The following is an 18,780-nucleotide window of genomic DNA, read 5'->3' as shown; positions in this document are numbered from 1 at the left end:
CTGATTGCCCCGTATGCTGTTTGGCTCTTGAAAATGCTAAGGGATAGTTAAACAAGTTATACTAGATTAATAACAGATAGCTTGGATAAAGGGATGGCACATTTCTAGAATTTTACTAATTTTTGCTTTCTAAACAGAATAAGCTGTAAACTCCCCATCTAGTGGCAACTATAGGTTACTGCAGGCTTGACAGAAGTTAAGTCTGGCCATGAATCTTTGGAGCACTTAAGTAGTACTTGTCAGATATAGTGCTAGACTGTGACATGGAGCATTTTATGTACATTATTTCATTTGCTTCTTCATAACAGTACTAGGAGGTAGGTAGTATTATGCCCATTTTTACATATGGAGAGACTGAAACTCATAAAATTCAAGTAATTTCCTCAAGGTCATAAAACTAGAAAGTCATGCATACTGAATTTTTTGGGGTGGGTATGATAGCGATGGGGAGGTGGGAGAGATGATCTGAACATGATTATTAAGTATGTTGTATTTAGGAATGGAGTTAATTGGTCACCTTTTTGAAGACTCTTGATATACCTACTTTTCAAATTGTTCTCCAGAAGAGTTTATCAGTTTACACTTGTGTAAAGAGGATATAGTGGTGTCCCTTTACTCAAACCTTTGATTAAATAGGAAAACATTTGGTTTTAAATGTTTCTTTATACATGAATTATCTGCAACTTTAGTTTGGTTATGACACATTATTTATGGTAACTTAAAGTGTCATTACATTTTTTTCAGTAAGAGATAGGGAACAGAATGTATAAAATAATATTTTGAGAAGGATAAATCTCATATAGGATAGATTAAAACAGGGTGAGACTGTTGGCAGGGAAACTAGTTAAGTGATATTTTGTCTGAATGATATCAGAAATAGGAAATGGAAGTGAACCTACATGACAGTATTGAGGAAGAAGTAACAGGATATGGAGACTGAGCTGGGTGAAGGAGAAGTAAATCTCTGAAAGAAAGGGATGATAATATCTACTTTATAAGAGATGTTATATTAATTAATTAACTAATTAATTTTGGGCCACATCCCTTGGCTTGCAGGATCTTAGTTTCCCCACTAGGGATCAAATCCACACCCTTGGCAGTGAAAGCACAGAGTCTTAACTGCTGGACCACCAGGGAAGTCCCTAGAGATGCTATTTTTAGATATGGATGTGAGGCTTGTAGTTTTTTTTTTGTTTTGCGGTACGCAGGCCTCTCACCGCCCTGGCCTCTCCCGTTGCGGAGCACAGGCTCCGGATGCGCAGGCTCAGCGGCCATGTGGAACCCAATTTACATCACATAAATTTATTTCACCTTTGACTCATTTCAGGTTAGTTCATTTTCATAACCGTCTCTAGTTGTTACTGTTAGTTTGTGAAAGGATGATTCCTTGAAATAACAAATGTGGTTATTTTGAAAATATGTATATTTTACCATTATATATACAATGCACATAACTTTTTATATATTGCATATACTTTGAAGTTGAACATATACGTGTTTATATACTGTAAATTTATATAAGTTATTATTTTAGGAAACTCAAGAATATACCCGAAATGTTGTGAGATACTGCCTTGAAGCTCTTCAAGACTGGTTTGATGCTATTAACTTCGTAGATGAGGTATGTATGTTTTTGATATATGTAAAAGCATTTAAGAAAAGTGTTAGATCTCATTTAACATTGAAAATAATGAATATCTTTTCATGGGATAAGGGAAAGGTGTTGGAATAAACATAAAATCACTAGGCTTTAAAAAAGGAGAAGTAAGAGACCAGTTGTTTGACACTTAGGAGATTCTATAGTGCATTAACTGTATTTGCTTATTTGCTAGAGAAGGGCATAATTTTTTTAATGTTATTAAATGTATATTTCTCAGGACTTCATTCAGAGAGATAAAAGTGACAGTGCAAATGTGAACAGAATAGGGGAGATTGATGGAAAGGGTATCACAACTTTATTAATTGGTCAGTGTTCTCCTCTGGGCATGAAAAAAGATGATTTTTTTTTAACATCTTTATTGGAGTATAATTGCTTTACAATGGTGTGTTAGTTTCTGCTGTATAACAAAGTAAATCGGCTATACATATACATATATCCCTATATCCCCTCCCTCTTGCGTCTCCCTCCCACCCTCCCTATCCCACTCCTCTAGGTGGACACAAACCACCGAGCTGATCTCCCTGTGCTATGTGGCTGCTTCCCACTAGCTATCTGTTTTACATTTGGTAGTGTATATATGTCCATGCCACTCTCTCACTTCGTCCCAGCTTACCCTTCCCCCTCCCTGTGTCCTCAAATCCATTCTCTATGTTTGCGTCTTTATTCCTGTCCTACCCCTAGGTTCTTCAGAACCATTTTTTTTTTTTTAGATTCCATTTATATGTGTTAGCATATGGTATTTGTTTTCCTCTTTCTGACTTACTTCAGTCTATATGACAGGCTCTAGGTCCATCCACAGTAACTCAGTTTCGTTTCCTTTTATGGCTGAGTAAGGATGATTGTTGTTGATAATGAACTGAGAAGAATTAAATAAGGGCTTGCTGTTAATTAGTCAGCCAAGTTTCCTGTCAGAAGCCCCTTTTATTCCTCTTATGAAGTGGGGTAAAAATTTGCCAGATGTGGAAGGAGGAGCACTCCTTATCTGATTTCTGAACTCTGGGCAGATGCAACTCCTGGTGTCTTAGGCCGGGGCATGGAGAGGAGGGGCTTTTATTTATTTCTTTTCCTTAAAAAATTTTTCTTTTACACAATCATAAACTTATTGAAAAGTTGGAAGTGGAGTACAAAGAACTTTCTCTTGAACTATTTGAGAGTTAACATGTTAACTTGATGCCCATAACTCCCAAATACTTTAGTATCCATTTCCTATAAGCCAGGACATTCTCTCTCTCATATAAACAGAGACAACCATAAAAATTACGGAATTAACTTTATTGTACTATTACTATGCAAATCTTAGAACTCATTCATGTTTTACAAATTGTCCATTGATTGCCCTTTATAGCAAAAGGATCCTATTTAGAGTCACATGTTGCGTTTAGTTATCATGTCTCTAGTCTCCTGGAATGATTTCTCATTCTTTGCCTTTCAGGGCAATAACGTTGTGAAGAATACAGCTCAGTTATTTTTGTAGAACACCCCTCAATTTGGGTTTTCTTATGAGTAGGTTCAGATTATGCGTCTTTTGCAGGAATATTACAGAAGTGATGTTGCAGTCTTTTCATTGCACCCTCTTTAGTGGTTTATGATCTTTGTTTATCCTATTACTGGTGATCTCTTTGTTCATTTGATTAGGGTGGTACCAGCCAGACTTCTTCACCACAAAGTTACCCTTTTTCTCATCGTAATTAATAAAGTATTTTGTGAGGACTTGCTTTAAAGCTATTTAAATACATCTGTTTTCTCATCTAATTTTTAGTTCATTCACTAATTTTCTGCTGTGGAGATTCATAGTTTCTTTTACTCACTGGGTTATAATCCAACACTACTATTATTTGATGCTCAAATTTTTTCAGATGTGGCCAGTGAGAGCCCCTTCAAGCAGGTTTCTGTGTCCTTTTGACTTGTCCCGTTATTCTTTGAGCGCTTCTCTTCTTAGTGGCTCAACAAGATGTTTCAGGCTCACCTTATATTTTCCCTATTCTACCCCTGGAATCAGTCATTTTTTTAAGAATCTTTTGTTACTTTTAGCAGAGAACAGTATTGAGAAAGCGGGATCTGGATGCTTGGTGGGCTCACTGCTGTCGAGGTATTAACTGCTCCCAGGCCTTCTCAGTGAACAGAGGTTCAGAATATATGTATGCATTTATGTATATAGATGTACATATCTGCATCTATATTTATTTCTCTATTATATATATTGAAAGCTGTGAGTTCAAACTGATACTTTATATTCCAGTATAGCACAGGACTTATTCTAGTTTTCTCTAACAGTGAGAAACCTGGCTTCCATTATCCTTAATATATTTATTTTTTTGACCAATCCTCTTATATAGAACCAATTTCTCATATCAATTACCTCCCTTTCCCCTGCATGGATGCCCTCTTCTCCCTGCATTCTGTCCTCCACCCTGCCCTACAGATGGACACCCTCCTCGTCCCACTTGGGCTCCAACTCCCCACCTTGGACTACCCTTCTGTGAAGAATCCTTCTCGCCCTATGTGTGCTTTGAATTCCCACACCAGGCATGTCTTCATTCTGGCTGCCCTCCTCATCCTGCTTTGGCTCTGATGTCCCATACTGGGTCCTTTCCACCTGTGGGTAATCTCCTCACCTTGCTTGAATTTTGATTCCTTATTCCAGGCTGGCGCCCTGTGTCATTGCCCTCTTTACCTCTATCAGGTTCTGGCTTCTCATCCCTGGTCAGTTCCCACTCTCCTCACCCTGATTGGCTCTGACATAGTATACTGGGCTGCCCTGCTGTGTGGATGCCCTGACTCCGTATGCCGGGCCACAGCCCACTTCTGTGTAGATGCTCTTCACCCTGGAAAACCACTGACATTTCCACCCACCCCGCCCCAGCACACACAGTTGTCCTCCTCACCCTGGGCTCTGATATCCCTTTTCAGGCTCCTCACCTATAGATGCCTATTTTGGTTTATTTCGCCTCTTAACACCTCCCCCGCAGTGGCTTTAGGACTGAATTATTTATGAAGGGAAGAGCCTCCTACTGTCTTTAACTCTCGTCCTTCCTGCCTCAAACTAATTTATCTTCCATCCCTGATGACTCCTCCTCCAATATTTGTGCCTGCCTTTAGCCTTCAACCTGGCCATTGTGTCCATTTGGATTCTGATTCTGCCTCCACCAAATCACCGATTCTTATTTTGTCTAAATGTTGGTACTTAAGCTTAAGCTTTATTTATATAAATGGTAATGAGTCAGTCTTTAAAGAAAACATTCTCCATTCTCCACAGAGCTCCATCCTGCTTTTAACCTGCTTCACTATTTCTTCACCATGTCAAGGATTAGTCCGTCAGCTGGGGCTTCAGCTGGAGCTTCTCTCAGTCCAATTCTCATTAGTATTTGAAACTTCAGGAGTTATTGTTGAAATGGTGGCATCACTAAGACAACAGGAAGATTGAACTAGGGGAAAATTATCATTACACACAGAGGGTTAGGTAGTATTTGAAATGAAATTAATCCACGGTTGAACTTGGGATGGATTTACGGATAGTTAGAATCAAGTATGGTATACAGAGCAGCTTAATTCAAGGAAATAGTGTGTGTGTGTATATATATACACACACACATATATTTTTTAATTAATTAATTAATTAATTTTTGGCTGTGTTGGGTCTTCGTTTGGCTGTGTTGGATCTTCGTTGCAGGCTTTCTCTGGTTGTGCTGAGCGGGGGCTACTCTTCATTGTGTTGCACGGGCTTCTCATTGCGGTGGCTTCTCTCATTGCGGAGCACGGGCTCTAGGTGTATGGGCTTCTATAGTTCTGGTGTGTGGGCTCAGTAGTTGTGGCTCGTGGGCTCTAGAACGCAGGCTCAGTAGTTGTGGCGCACGGGCTTAGTTGCTCCACGGCATGTGGGATCTTCCCGGACCAGGGCTTGAACCCGTGTCCTCTGCATTAGCAGGCGGATTCTTTTTTTTTTTTTTTTTTTTTGCATCTTTATTGGAGTATAATTGCTTCACAATGGTGTGTTAGTTTCTGCTTTATAACAAAGTGAATCAGTTATACATATACACATGTTCCCATATCTCTTCCCTCTTGTGTCTCCCTCCCTCCCACCCTCCCTATCCCACCCCTCTAGGTAGTCACAAAGCACCAAGCTGATCTCCCTGTGCTATGCGGCTGCTTCCCACTAGCTATCTATTTTACGTTTGGTAGTGTATATATGTCCATGCCACTCTCTCGCTTTGTCACAGCTTACCATTCCCCCTCCCCATATCCTCAAGTCCCTTCTCTAGTAGGTCTGTGTCTTTATTCCTGTCTTACCCCTAGGTTCTTCATGACATTTTTTTCCCTTAAATTCCATATATATGTGTTAGCATACGGTATTCGTCTTTCTCTTTCTGACTGACTTCACTCTGTATGACAGACTCTAGGTCCATCCACCTCATTACAAATAGCTCAATTTCATTTCTTTTTATGGCTGAGTAATATTCCATTGTATATGTGTGCTACATCTTCTTTATCCATTCATCCGATGATGGACACTTAGGTTGTTTCCATCTCCTGGCTATTGTAAATAGAGCTGCAATGAACATTTTGGTACATGACTCTTTCTGAATTATGGTTTTCTTAGGGTATATGCCCAGTAGTGGGATTGCTGGGTCATATGGTAGTTCTATTTATAGGTTTTTAAGGAACCTGCATACTCTTCTCCATAGTGGCTGTGCCAATTCACATTCCCACCAGCAGTGCAAGAGTGTTCCCTTTTTTCCACACCCTCTCCAGCATTTATTGTTTCTAGATTTTTTGATGATGGCCATTCTGACTGGTGTGAGATGATATCTCATTGTAATTTTTTTTTTTTTCTTTTTTGCGGTACGTGGGCCTCTCACTGTTGCAGCCTCTCCTGTTGCGGAGCACAGGCTCCGGACGTGCAGGCCCAGTGGCCACAGCTCACGGCACAAACCCGCGTCCCCTGCATCGGCAGGCGGACTCTCAACCACTGCGCCACCAGGGAAGCCCTCATTGTAGTTTTGATTTGCATTTCTCTAATGATTAATGATGTTGAGCATTCTTTCATGTGTTTGTTGGCAGTCTGTATATCTTCTTTGGAGAAATGTCTGTTTAGGTCTTCTGCCCATTTTTGGATTGGGTTGTTTGTTTTTTTGTTATTGAGCTGCGTGAGCTGGTTGTAAATTTTGGAGATGAATCCTTTGTCAGTTGCTTCATTTGCAAATATTTTCTCCCATTCTGAGGGTTGTCTTTTGGTCTTGTTTATGGTTTCCTTTGCTATGCAAAAGCTTTTAAGTTTCATTAGGTCCCATTTGTTTATTTTTGTTTTTATTTCCGTTTTTCTAGGAGGTGGGTCAAAAAGGATCGTGCTGTGATTTATGTCAAAGAGTGTTCTGCCTATGTTTTCCTCTAAGAGTTTGATAGTTTCTGGCCTTACATTTAGGTCTTTAATCCATTTTGAGCTTATTTTTGTGTATGGTGTTAGGGAGTGATCTAATCTCACACTTTTACATGTACCTGTCCAGTTTTCCCAGCACCACTTATTGAAGAGGCTGTCCTTTCTCCACTGTACATTCCTGCCTCCTTTATCAAAGATAAGGTGACCATATGTGCGTGGGTTTATCTCTGGGCTTTCTATCCTGTTCAGTTGATCTATATTTCTGTTTTTGTGCCAGTACCATACTGTCTTGATTACTGTAGCTTTGTAGTATAGTCTGAAGTCAGGGAGCCTGGCAGGCGGATTCTTAACCACTGTGCCACCAGGGAAGCCCCAGTATATTTGTTTTTTACACAGAAATATTTTAGGAAGATATTGAATGTTGTAAACAAAATTTTAAAAAATATTTATTTATATATTTGGCTGCACTGGGTCTTAGTTGCATCATGTGGGATCTTCGTCGTGACATGTGGGATCTTTAGTTGTGGCATGTGGGATCTAGTTCCCTGACCAGGAATCAAACCTGGGCCCCCTGCATTGTGAGCGTGGAGTCTTAACCACTGGACCACCAGGGAAGTCCCGAATGTTGCAAAAATTTATATAGATTTTTAATAGAAAAGAAAATAAGTATAGAATAAGGAATCAACCAATATATCTTTAACGATGTTTAAAAGTTTCTTCTTTCTTAAAGTGCTTTGATATATTTGTTTCTCAAAACAACCCTGTGAAGTAGGGAAGATGTTATTGTCACTCCCTTTTTTTCAGATGTAAAATGGAGATGCAGAGATTTTAAATGACTTGCCTCTAGTTGTATAGCAAACTCCTGGTATTTCTGGGTCCAGATCCCATGTCTCTCAACTTCTTGTCTGGTCATATTTCAACTGTACTGGCTTTGGCAGTGGAAGGAGCTTTAGAGTCAGGCATACCTGAGTGGACACTGTGTGATCTTGGTCTTGGACAGTTTTTGGTTTTTTTTTTAAAGCATTGCCGAGTCCATCTTCTCATCTGTTTATTTAAGATAATAATATTAGCCAATGAGGATTGACTAAGAGGCACATATTTCATGTGTGATAAATATTTGTTCTTCTTTCAGCCTTGAGAGTGGAGGTCAGAAGTTATTGCAGTAATCCAGCACAGAATAAGCAAATAATATTTTTTTGAACTGGATTAAGCCAAGTCAATCAGTCACTTAGAAACACAGGATGGAATAAATTTTCCCAAAGTACAGGCCATTTAAGAATCCTCAAATACTGAATATCATTTATGAGTATGTAGCAGAGCAACATTTATGAGTATATAGCAACATATATGAGTATATAGCAGAGTGGTTTGTTTAGAGTCATCTCTTATAAGATGGAAGTAGAACATGTGTTCATCCAGCAAATATTTATCGAATGTTTACTGTGTTCTAAACACTGGGGATACAGTGATGAAATGGTGCCTAATTTAAGGAAATGGAAGACAAATAAATGGCTAATTTGATCAGAGGGCTTCTGTAAAGTTGTGACCAGGGTGCTATGGAGGAGAATAGAGTGGAGCATCTGATTTACCCTGAGGGACTCAGGAAAAGCTTCCTAGCAGAAATGTCACTTCAGCAAAGTCTTAAAGGTATGTTAATCCAGTGGGAGCAAGGATGTATAGTATTTGAGGCAGAGGGAAAGGCATATACAAAGGCACTACCTATGGTACATGAGTTTATATGACAGGAGATGGGCTGGAGAGGTAAGTCCTGTCTCTCAAGAGTCAGAAGGTTAAAGGAAGTTAAAACTATAGGGAGCCATTAAAAGATGATGAATGGAGAAGTACAAGGTTAAATTAATATTTTGGTAAGACCACCTCCTGGCAATATATCAAGGTTTAAATAGATGTACTAATTTAGGTTCTTTTGAATACAAGGAAAAAAACATTTTTGAGGCAGCCTAATTTAAAGGAGGAATAATTTATTATGAGTACAGAGAGATCTTTCAGGGATCTTATGGCACCTGGACTTCAGGAACTGAGTGGAAAGCTGAACAGGAACTCCTGTCTCTTGCTTTTGCTTTGGCCTTTCTGCCTCATTTTTTCTTCCCTTTCTGTAAATTGGTTTTCTGTGCTTTTTTGCCTATGTGGTTAAATATTACCTTCCTACAGTTGCCTAATATTGCAGTTTCAGCCATACTCCAAGACTCTGCAGATGTCTTTAAATCTAGTTCAGTTTTCAAGTGAAGAGAGAACCTCATTGCCCACAATGGGTTAGGTATCTCCTGCCCTGATCCAGTCAGATGTGGCTACTGTACCTTGACTGTCAGGCTCCAGTCCCTGTGTGTGTGGTGGTGTAGGAAGGGACATTCTGAGAAATGGGGAAGGTAGTGAGCTAGGCAGATACCACAGAAAGTTTCTTACAGAGGGTAAGAATAGAAGCAAAGGCTAGCACTGAAATCTAGGCACTAAATGTTGAGGGCCTGAGCTAAGGTTAGTTAGGGGCAGTGTGGAAAGAGAGGAGGAAGTAAAGTTAAGAGGTATTTAGAAAATCAGACACACTTTGGTGCTTTATGAAAGGTAGGAGTTTTGAGAGAAGGAAGGAGTCTACATTTCTGATTTGTATTACTGGGAATTTGGAGAAGAAACATTGAGGAGGATTGAGTTTTAGGGCAGAGATGCTGAGTTTGGTTTGGACACAGTGTATTTGTGGTCCCCACGGGACTTAAACACTTGAATGTAGGGTTTGGAGTTCAGGAGTGAGATTTCTGCTGAGATTTGGGAGTCATCTTGGGTTGGGAATTGAAGCTATGAACTGGATAAAGTCACCTAGAATGAGAAGAGTAGAAAGCTAAGAATGGAATCTGAGGACCACCTCAGTATATATGGAAGGAGTGGAAGAAGAGTTTTTCAAGTGACTAATTTGTGACGTTGGACAAGAGGGGATTATGGAATATAACACTGTAGAAGAATGTGTGTTTAGCATATGCTCAAGCCTTAAAAGACAAGATAGAGTCTATGGCTTAGTAATTAATAGAAATGTGTGTTGGGTACTATGTTCTCTTACTTGATCCTCACAGCCATCCAACTGCTTATTATCTCCACTTTACAGGTCAGGCAACTTAGACACAGAGAAGTTAAGTAACTTGCTCACAGTTTTACAGCTGTAGGTGGCAGAATCAGGATTTGAACTCCTACAAATCCAGCTTTTAAGAGTCTGCTCTTAACCACTGTTCTTGATGCCTGCCTTCAAAAGAAATGCAAGGAGATTCTGATTTAGCTAGTTAGTATAGTTTATGTTACTAAAATGATTATAGTAATGGAGGGCAAACTTATTTTATTTTTGATTGTGGTAAAATGCACATAAAATAAAATTTACCATCTTATTAACCTTTTTTAAAGTATACAGTTCAGTAGTATATTCACATTGTTGTGCACCCAACCTCCAGAACTTTTTGTTTTGCAAAACTGAAACTCTATACCCAATAAACCCCCCATTTTCCCTTCCCCCCAGCCTCTGACAACATCATTATACTTCGTGTCTCTATAAGGTACTGTAAGTACCTCATATAAGTGGAGTCATACAGTATATCTATTTTTGTGACTGGCGTATTTCACTTAGCATAATGTCTTGAAGGTTCATCCATATTGCAGCATGTGTCAGAAATTCCTTCCTTTTTATGGAAGCCAAACGTTTATTTATTAGAACAACTTTCTTTAGACATTTATTCACATGTTGAGGAAGATCTTTTTCTCATATCGGTTTTGGAAAAAACTGTTTCAGGGATGGGGACATATTGCACATCTTTATAACTCTATACTGGTATTTGAGTGTTTGGGGTAAAACTTTTTAACAGGAGAAATCTTTACTAAAAACTTATAGAAGCATTAAAAACAAATAATACCTTTTAATTTTTCTTGTCTGTTTGAGAAGGACAACTGTGTTGTACTTTTTCCCTGTAGTGATAGCGTGACCCATGGGAGTCACAGATTTAAAATACAGTTTTTATAATATTCACAAGGATACCAAAGGTCTTTGATATATACTGTACTAAGCTTTCCTACAGAAACTGTGTGTTCACCACTGATATGGGGAGCATCTCACCCACCTAGGTAAGCCTTTTAACTGCACCTCAGTTTAGGGCTGTAGTCAGAGCCTCTTACCGTTCTGAATATAACAGCGGAGTTCAGGCTAGCTTTTCAGTTCACTACTTGTTAACTTTAGGAAGTTACTTAAGTTTTATAAACTTGAATTTCCCTATTTATAAAATGGAATATTCAGTTTCTACCCCGTTGGGGTTCTCCTAGGATTAAATTAAATCTGAATAAAGTGCTTATTAGCACAGTGACCGGCACATAGTAAGTGCTCGGTGAATGTTAACTGTAATTATTGTTCTTGTTACTATCGTCATGTTTGGTATGCATGCATTTGAAGATTCCCAAATGGCATACTTTAAAGGGAAATCTATTCCGTCCCTTGCTCTGGGCTAGATGCTTCAGAGGATTCAACGTTGAGGAGTATACCGTTTCTGCCTTTAAGTAACTTACATTTAAAATGGAATAATTTTATCTACAGTGGGTTTTTAAGGCTATAACTTCTAAAATTGTACTTTTTTTTTTTTTTTTTGCGGTACGCGGGCCTCTTACTGTTGTGGCCTCTCCCGTTGCGGAGCACAGGCTCCGGACGCGCAGGCTCAGCGGCCATATGTCACAGACCTAGCCGCTCCGCGGCATGTGGGATCTTCCCAGACCAGGGCACGAACCCGTGTCCCCTGCATCAGCAGGTGGACTCTCAACCACTGCGCCACCAGGGAAGCCCTTAAAATTGTACTTTTTTATTAGAAAGTATAGGGGAACAAATCAAGGTGAAAGTGTGGTTTTAGCATTTTAAAACCTTCTTTGAATTCGGTAAAGGATTCTTTGATTTGTGGATTTCGTTTGTTTATTTCCAGCCAGCACCTAACCAAGTCACTTTTCATCTGCCACTACATCGTTATTATGCTATGTTTCTGAGTAAGGTAAGAGTGTCATTAAACAACTTTGTTTGTTTTTTGAATATTGGGAATTATGTATTGAATTAGTAACATTTTTTATCATAATTTTTAGGCTGTGAAATGTCAAGAACTAGATTTGGATTCTGTTTTACCAGACCAGGAAATGTTAATGAAACTAATGATTCATCCACTCCAAATTCAGGTATGTTTTCAGGCTTTTAAAAGGTTTTGAATTCCTTGGTTAAGTGATTCTTCCTTTATTTTATTTGTATGCCTTTATCATTGTTATTATAGCCAAAATGTTTGAAATTAAAAAAAAAATTAGTTTTTGTATTTTTGCCAGATTATATTTTGGTTTTTTTTTTGTTTTTTTTTTTTAAATGAGATTTACATTTAGTTATAATTTCCCCAGGAATTCTTTTCACTATATTTACTTATGGGGGGTTTAACATACTACAGCACTGTTTTGGGAGTCAGGAGACCCAGCAAATTCTAGCCTTGGTGCCACCACTATTTTATTATCTATGTTGTTTGGAGTGATTTACCTACTTGATTCTTAGTTTCCCCATCTATAAAGTGAGAGGAGAGAAAAGAGAGAAGAATTAGCCTACATAGGCACTGTGGTTTCTTTCATTTCTAACACTGTGATTTTGTGGACCACTTTTATATACATTAGAGGAATTTGCACTTCAGTTTATTTTTCCTGGAAATTTTAGATTTGTTAACCATTATTGAACTTTACCTCTGGGAGTTAGGAACAAATAAGAGATGAAGTTATGACTGTGCTTAGTTTTAGTTGATACAGGACATAAATACATGAAGAATTAAATATTAATATAGTAAGAAAATTTATTCTAATCTGATCTGCTCTTGCCAAATTTTAGAAAATGACTAGATTGAAGGTTGAGTTAGGGTGAATTAAAGTCATAGATTATATTCATTGATGTTGAACAGTGAACAGTTAGCTTGTTTGATGCTTATTCCTATGTTTCTTTAAGCATTATATATGTTGTTTTTTTTTTTTTGAAGAGGAAAAAGTTAAATGTAATCGTCAGTGATTCCTCATTAAAGATTTCAGTGAATATTGTTATAAATGTATCCAGGAGTCATCAAGGAAAACTAACTCATGTATAAACTCCAGAAGAAGGGACTGTATAAAATATAATGATCATCATAAAATTTAAAATTATATATTTGAATTGAATATCTTAAACATTGGACAGAATGTCAGGCTTATGCTGTGATTAAGTTATAAAATATTTTGAAATGATTATTTATTGTAACATGATTTTATAAAGGTTGACTTTAGATGACTTCTTTGTCCAATTTACTTAATTTTTGTTTTACTAGGCAAGTCTTGCCGAAATCCATAGCAATATGTGGGTAAGAAATGGTCTGCAAATCAAAGGACAAGCCATGACCTATGTCCAGTCTCATTTCTGTAATTCCATGATTGATCCTGACATTTACCTATTACAGGTAAGCCAACTTGATGATGCAGATGTTGTACTTTAGAAGTATCTCATTTGTACCTGTGGGATTTTAATTTATAGAGGTGACTAAATGATGACATGGAGAGGTCAGTGCTATTGAAAGAAGAATTTTATTACTTATAATTTCCAAAGGAAGGGGGCATGCCACACTACGCAGGACCAGAGGGGAAGCGTTAGATTTTGGTCAGGAGGCAGAAGGAGGAGTGAGGGGAAATCCTAGACCAGAAGCTTTATTGGGGTTTCCATAGGAACGACAAGGCAGGGCAGGGGAAGTAGTTTAGGATTGGCTAGTTTGAATAATTTTGGTGGGCTCTGGGGCATAAAGGCTATCTGGTACCTGCCTTGGGCAGGGGGCCAGGGGGAATATTGGCTTGGTATGTGAGTTAAATAAAGGGCATGAGGGACTTGCATATGAGACACTTGCTCCCAGGTAAGCTGTTTACTATCTTTTGGAATTAGCTAGCCTTTAGAAGGGTAGTTTCTCTCCTGGTCTGTAGGGCCCCCCTAGATGCCACAACATCAGAAGATACAGAAAATAAAAAACATGATTAACACAAGAAGTAAAACTGGGGAAACCCGTGGCAGTCCAGTGGTTAAGACTTGGTGCTTTCCCTGCTGTGGCCCGGGTTCAATCCCTGGCTGGGGGACTAAGATCCTGCAAGCCGCCTGGCGTGGCTGGAAAAAGAAAGAAAGAAGTAAAACTGAATATTGAGAAATAAAGATTGTGGGTTTTATTTTTTGTCTTTTAAAGGTTTGTGCATCTAGACTTGATCCAGATTATTTTATTTCATCTGTCTTTGAAAGGTAAGCATAATTTTATTAAGACAGGTATTAGGAAGTATTTGGAATTTAAACTAATTTTGTTTTAACTTTAAAAAATCTGTCTCAAATATTTTTTTAATAGATTTAAGGTAGTGGATTTGTTGACAATGGCTTCACAACATCAAAACACAGTACTTGATGCAGAGCATGAGAGATCCATGTTAGAAGGCGCTCTTACATTTCTTGTGATTCTTTTGAGTCTTCGTTTACATTTAGGTAAAAAGCACTAATACAAATACTTGCGTATTAACTATTAACCTCCGTTTCCTCCCCTCTCCTTGTGGTAGTAACTGGTTTATGGAAAAAAAGGAAAGGATGTATTACCGTTGACACTCCTTTTAGAATATCCTTTAAAAAACCCCTTAAGGGAACTGCAAATATCAGGGTAGTTAAACTGCAGTTATATTGGGGCATTGTATTCTTTGCTCTTTAAATTTGGAAACATCTCATTTTTGGTATTTATGCTTAATAAATTGTGTGGTAAGTTGTTTCTTTATAATATATAGGTATTCAGATTTATTAATTCTATTTTTAATTTTAGGAATGTCTGATGATGAGATTCTCAGAGCAGAGATGGTAGCCCAGCTGTGTATGAATGACAGAACACATAGTTCATTGCTGGACCTCATATCCTTTTAAAAGTTTAATTTTCTGTTAGTTGCAGGATCTAAGTTGTAAGTAATATTCATGGATTAGAGATATATCACTTTTTGATTAAAATGGTTTTTTTTGAAGTTGAAAAATAATACGGAGAAAAACTCCAACTGTTTGTTCAATTCTGTGTTCAAGACCACTGGTAGATTTTTTTGCCTCTGTCGTCTCTCAGGGTACTCTTTTTTTTTTTTTTTTTTCCGGTACACGGGCCTCTCACTGTTGTGGCCTCTCCCGTGTGGAGCACAGGCTCCGGACGCGCAGGCTCAACGGCCATGGCTCACGGGCCCAGCCACTCCATGGCATGTGGGATCTTCCCGGACTGGGGCACGAACCTGTGTCCCCTGCATCGGCAGGCGGACTCTCAACCACTGCGCCACCAGGGAAGCCCTCAGGGTGCTCTTATTAGACCTTGGTTAGGCATCAGGACTGGTGGCTCTGGGCACCCCAGGATCTGACCTTTAAGGACAGCAATAGTGAAAGGGAGCTGGACACTTGGTGAAAGGCAGCTAGGTCTACTTTATCTCTATAGCCAGGCTGGAATTCATGGTTAAAATTTAGAGGTATATCTTATCATTATTATTACCAGAGCTTTAAACATTCTGAGGATTTTTTTCTTAGAATTCAGTTTTAAACCAAGAGGTTTTTAAAGGCAAAGACTGTTGTCTACAAACTTTAAAAATTTATGGTTCTCTGTATAAGACTGAGCATACAATGGACACTTTATTATTTTTTGATTTATTGTTTATAAAATTTTAGACAAAGATCATCATGTTATTTTGTGATAAAATTTATTTGTGAATTTTTGACTAAATTTAATTTGTACATTATGATTATGTTTGAAATAATTGGCTAAATTTCGTGAAATAGCTCCTATTAGAAATGCCTATTTGATAACCTTGAAGATTTTCTTAAGCAGCCAACAATTTGATACTGTTTGATGATTTCATTCAGCCATTATATACTGTGTATTAGTGCTGCAAAAGAGCAAAAGCATTCTCTGTAACTTTGAATTTAGAAGAATTATGTAGCTCTAATGTGAAACGAAGAGGAAAGAATCTTTGTGGTTTTCTTCTTTTTAAAAAATTTGCTTAGTATCTTTTTCCTTCTTATTTTGAGGATGACATTTTGTGTTTTTGGAAAAATAATCTTTGCTCATAAAAATCTGGGCTGATTTTTAGTATACTGTGTTTGATTTTCTAAGGGAAATTACAACTTTATTTGCAAAAGGATGAAAATGGAGATTAATTTTAAAAGTTTTTTTTTTTATTTCCTGAAACTGTATTAATTTGTTTTGGGGGAGATATACTTCAGAGCTACTTCAGCATGTAATTTATTAGTAGGCTTCTAGATTAAACTATCTTAATTCACAGTTAATAAAATGTTATTATTGAACTGTTGTATTATATAGCCCTCTTGTGGCCGACTTTATGTATTACAGCCTATTACTCTGCATATTTTAGCAAAGGAAGTTAGAAACTAGAATACCTTGGTAAGATTAAGTATCTGACTTTTAGTTATTAATTTTTTCCTTGACACATACATCATATTCCAGAAAATCCAAATCCTAAAAGTGGCATTATTCCAGGAAGTTATAGCTTTGAATCAGTTTTATCAGCTGTAGCTGATTTTAAGGCTCCTGTTTTTGAACCTGGAGGTTCTATGCAACAAGGCATGTATACTCCTAAAGGTATGTTTATATACATAAATGTGTTTTTTCAAATATCAGTTTTCTGAAGTTTCATTGTGTATATTGAAACAAAATGTTTGCCTTTTATTTGTTCAGCTTTGGTTTTTCCCCTCAACTTTCTTATAGATGTATGTTTGTCTTTTATGGTGTACAGTGATACTGGTTCCATTTATTTACAAACCTATGGTTTATATTACAATAAGACTTCTTAGATGACTCTAAATTATAAAAGGAACTTTATATATGAACTCCAGTTTATTTTTGTAAGTGAATGAACTGTAAATGAACCAGAAATTATGAAGCAAAATATATACTTACAAACATTGTGAATGTATTTGCCCTTTAAATTTGATTTTGAAATAGTTCTCACTACCCAAATTTTAACTTGAAACAGTTAAAATCTATGTGGAATACTGATAACATTCTCATACATTTTGAACCTGTGTAAATACATAGAAACCTTTTCTGTAAGTGGTTGGTTTTCTGAAGTTTTCCCCCTGGATTTGTAGATGACATGCTTGACAAAAGCCAGAAGTAGGTGGAATCCTGATTCATGGTCTTTTCTTCTTCTCTTTCACATTTTCATTAATCTAAGTTAAAATTTTGAAGGAAGTAGCAGTTACATGCTTCTTGCCCCCCTCAGCACTCATTGTCTAAGTGAAAAACTGATGCCCACTTAGTAGTTGTAAATAGCATGTACCATGTTTGGTAAAACACACCAAAATAAACCTTATCATGTGTGATTTTCCAGAGAGTTCACAAAGGTAGCAAGAACAATCTAGAGCCTCTGGTTGGAATGTATTCCATTAAAGAAAAAGCACAGTATTTCTTTATTGTAGAGAACACTTTGTATCTAAAATTTAGATGAACTTAGAAGTAGAGTGATGTTCTTGTATAATGCAGTGCTTATTAATAAAGTGTGATGTGAGCATAATCTGTGTCACTCATTCGCGGTCCCTATTAAAATACATGTTCCTATGCTTCGACCCCAATCTGCTCTTATCCAGATCTCTGGGGATTAATTCTGGAAATCTGCTTTTTTACCAAGCTCTAAAGGATGATTGTCACACACAGTTAAGTTTGAGACACTGAGACAGAGCACTGGACATTTGAAGATTAGAATCAAGAAATTGGGTGTCATATTCAGATGCAGTACTGAGTTGTATTAGCCAGTTGTGCGATATTGAGAAACTCAGTGTTTTATCTTTGGATTTAACTTCTTATTTGTAGAATGAGTGAGTTGGAATAGATCAGTGTTTTTTAAGCTTTTTAAAAAAATGTTTAAGATAAGCCTTTAGTTTGGGGGAACTAAGCCTTAAGTGAATCTGTTATACAAAAGCAATAAAAGCAAACCTACTCTTGTTAAAGTGAGTGTGGTTAGTGGACATAGCTTCTCATCTGTTTTACCATCTCCTTGCTCCTAAAGTGGCCCCTGGTAAATCTCTGTTGAAATCCAACTTCTTGGAACACTGAAGCCTCCTGGGCCAGTTAGTTAATCACTGAAGTTTTCTTCCATTTCAATGGTTTTATAATTCTGACAAAAACAGATAACAGAATTAATAACAAAGGTTCTGTGGCTTTTTGAAGGCCTATCTTAAGGATCTTAAATCATACTTATGATAATTTAAGATGGCCTGTTACATGAAATAGGGACAGTTGTTAACATTTTTTTTTTAATGCCAGAAAGTTGAAATTATAGTAGATGTGTAGAGAGATGCTTAAGGTTCAAATGTTAAGAAATGTTAAGAATTCTCATCCTAAGCATGATTATTAGTGAGATCACAGGTTTTATTTGCAATGTGCAATTTTCTAGTACACGTTAATGTAATTATATAGCTATTAACATAAGCTTTGTGCACTTAATACTTAAAATCATCTTGTGTACCACCAATTGTACATATACTACACATGGGATAATGGTTCCTAATTGTGGAGAAGGTAAGGAGATCAATTATAGCAAAAGAACAAATGTTTTATAAACCAAAAAGTGTTTATAAACTAAGCTCTTGAAAATCAATGGCTCATTAATTTTTTAATCCAGCTTTCACATTTTTATCTTCGAATACTTTCAAAAATGTTAATGCATTGTGTTTCTTACT

General features: G+C 37.3%; 1 protein-coding gene across 1 annotated transcript in view; it reads left to right on the top strand.

The window, feature by feature from the left end:
• The window catches only part of UBR3 (ubiquitin protein ligase E3 component n-recognin 3), a 227,307-nt gene that overhangs the window by 75,963 nt on the left and 132,564 nt on the right, over positions 1–18,780 (top strand). Inside the window, exons 11-18 of the mRNA XM_073807594.1 lie at positions 1,535–1,621; positions 11,984–12,049; positions 12,138–12,227; positions 13,376–13,504; positions 14,270–14,322; positions 14,423–14,556; positions 14,882–14,966; positions 16,539–16,681. Coding sequence (XP_073663695.1) covers positions 1,535–1,621; positions 11,984–12,049; positions 12,138–12,227; positions 13,376–13,504; positions 14,270–14,322; positions 14,423–14,556; positions 14,882–14,966; positions 16,539–16,681 — 787 coding nt within the window. The remainder of the gene's footprint in view (positions 1–1,534; positions 1,622–11,983; positions 12,050–12,137; positions 12,228–13,375; positions 13,505–14,269; positions 14,323–14,422; positions 14,557–14,881; positions 14,967–16,538; positions 16,682–18,780) is intronic.

Source organism: Tursiops truncatus, chromosome 7 (assembly GCF_011762595.2).
Source record: "Tursiops truncatus isolate mTurTru1 chromosome 7, mTurTru1.mat.Y, whole genome shotgun sequence".
NCBI classification, from domain to species: Eukaryota; Metazoa; Chordata; class Mammalia; order Artiodactyla; family Delphinidae; genus Tursiops; species Tursiops truncatus.
Note: the sequence above shows the minus strand (reverse complement) of the source record. Positions and strands in the feature narration are given on the sequence as shown.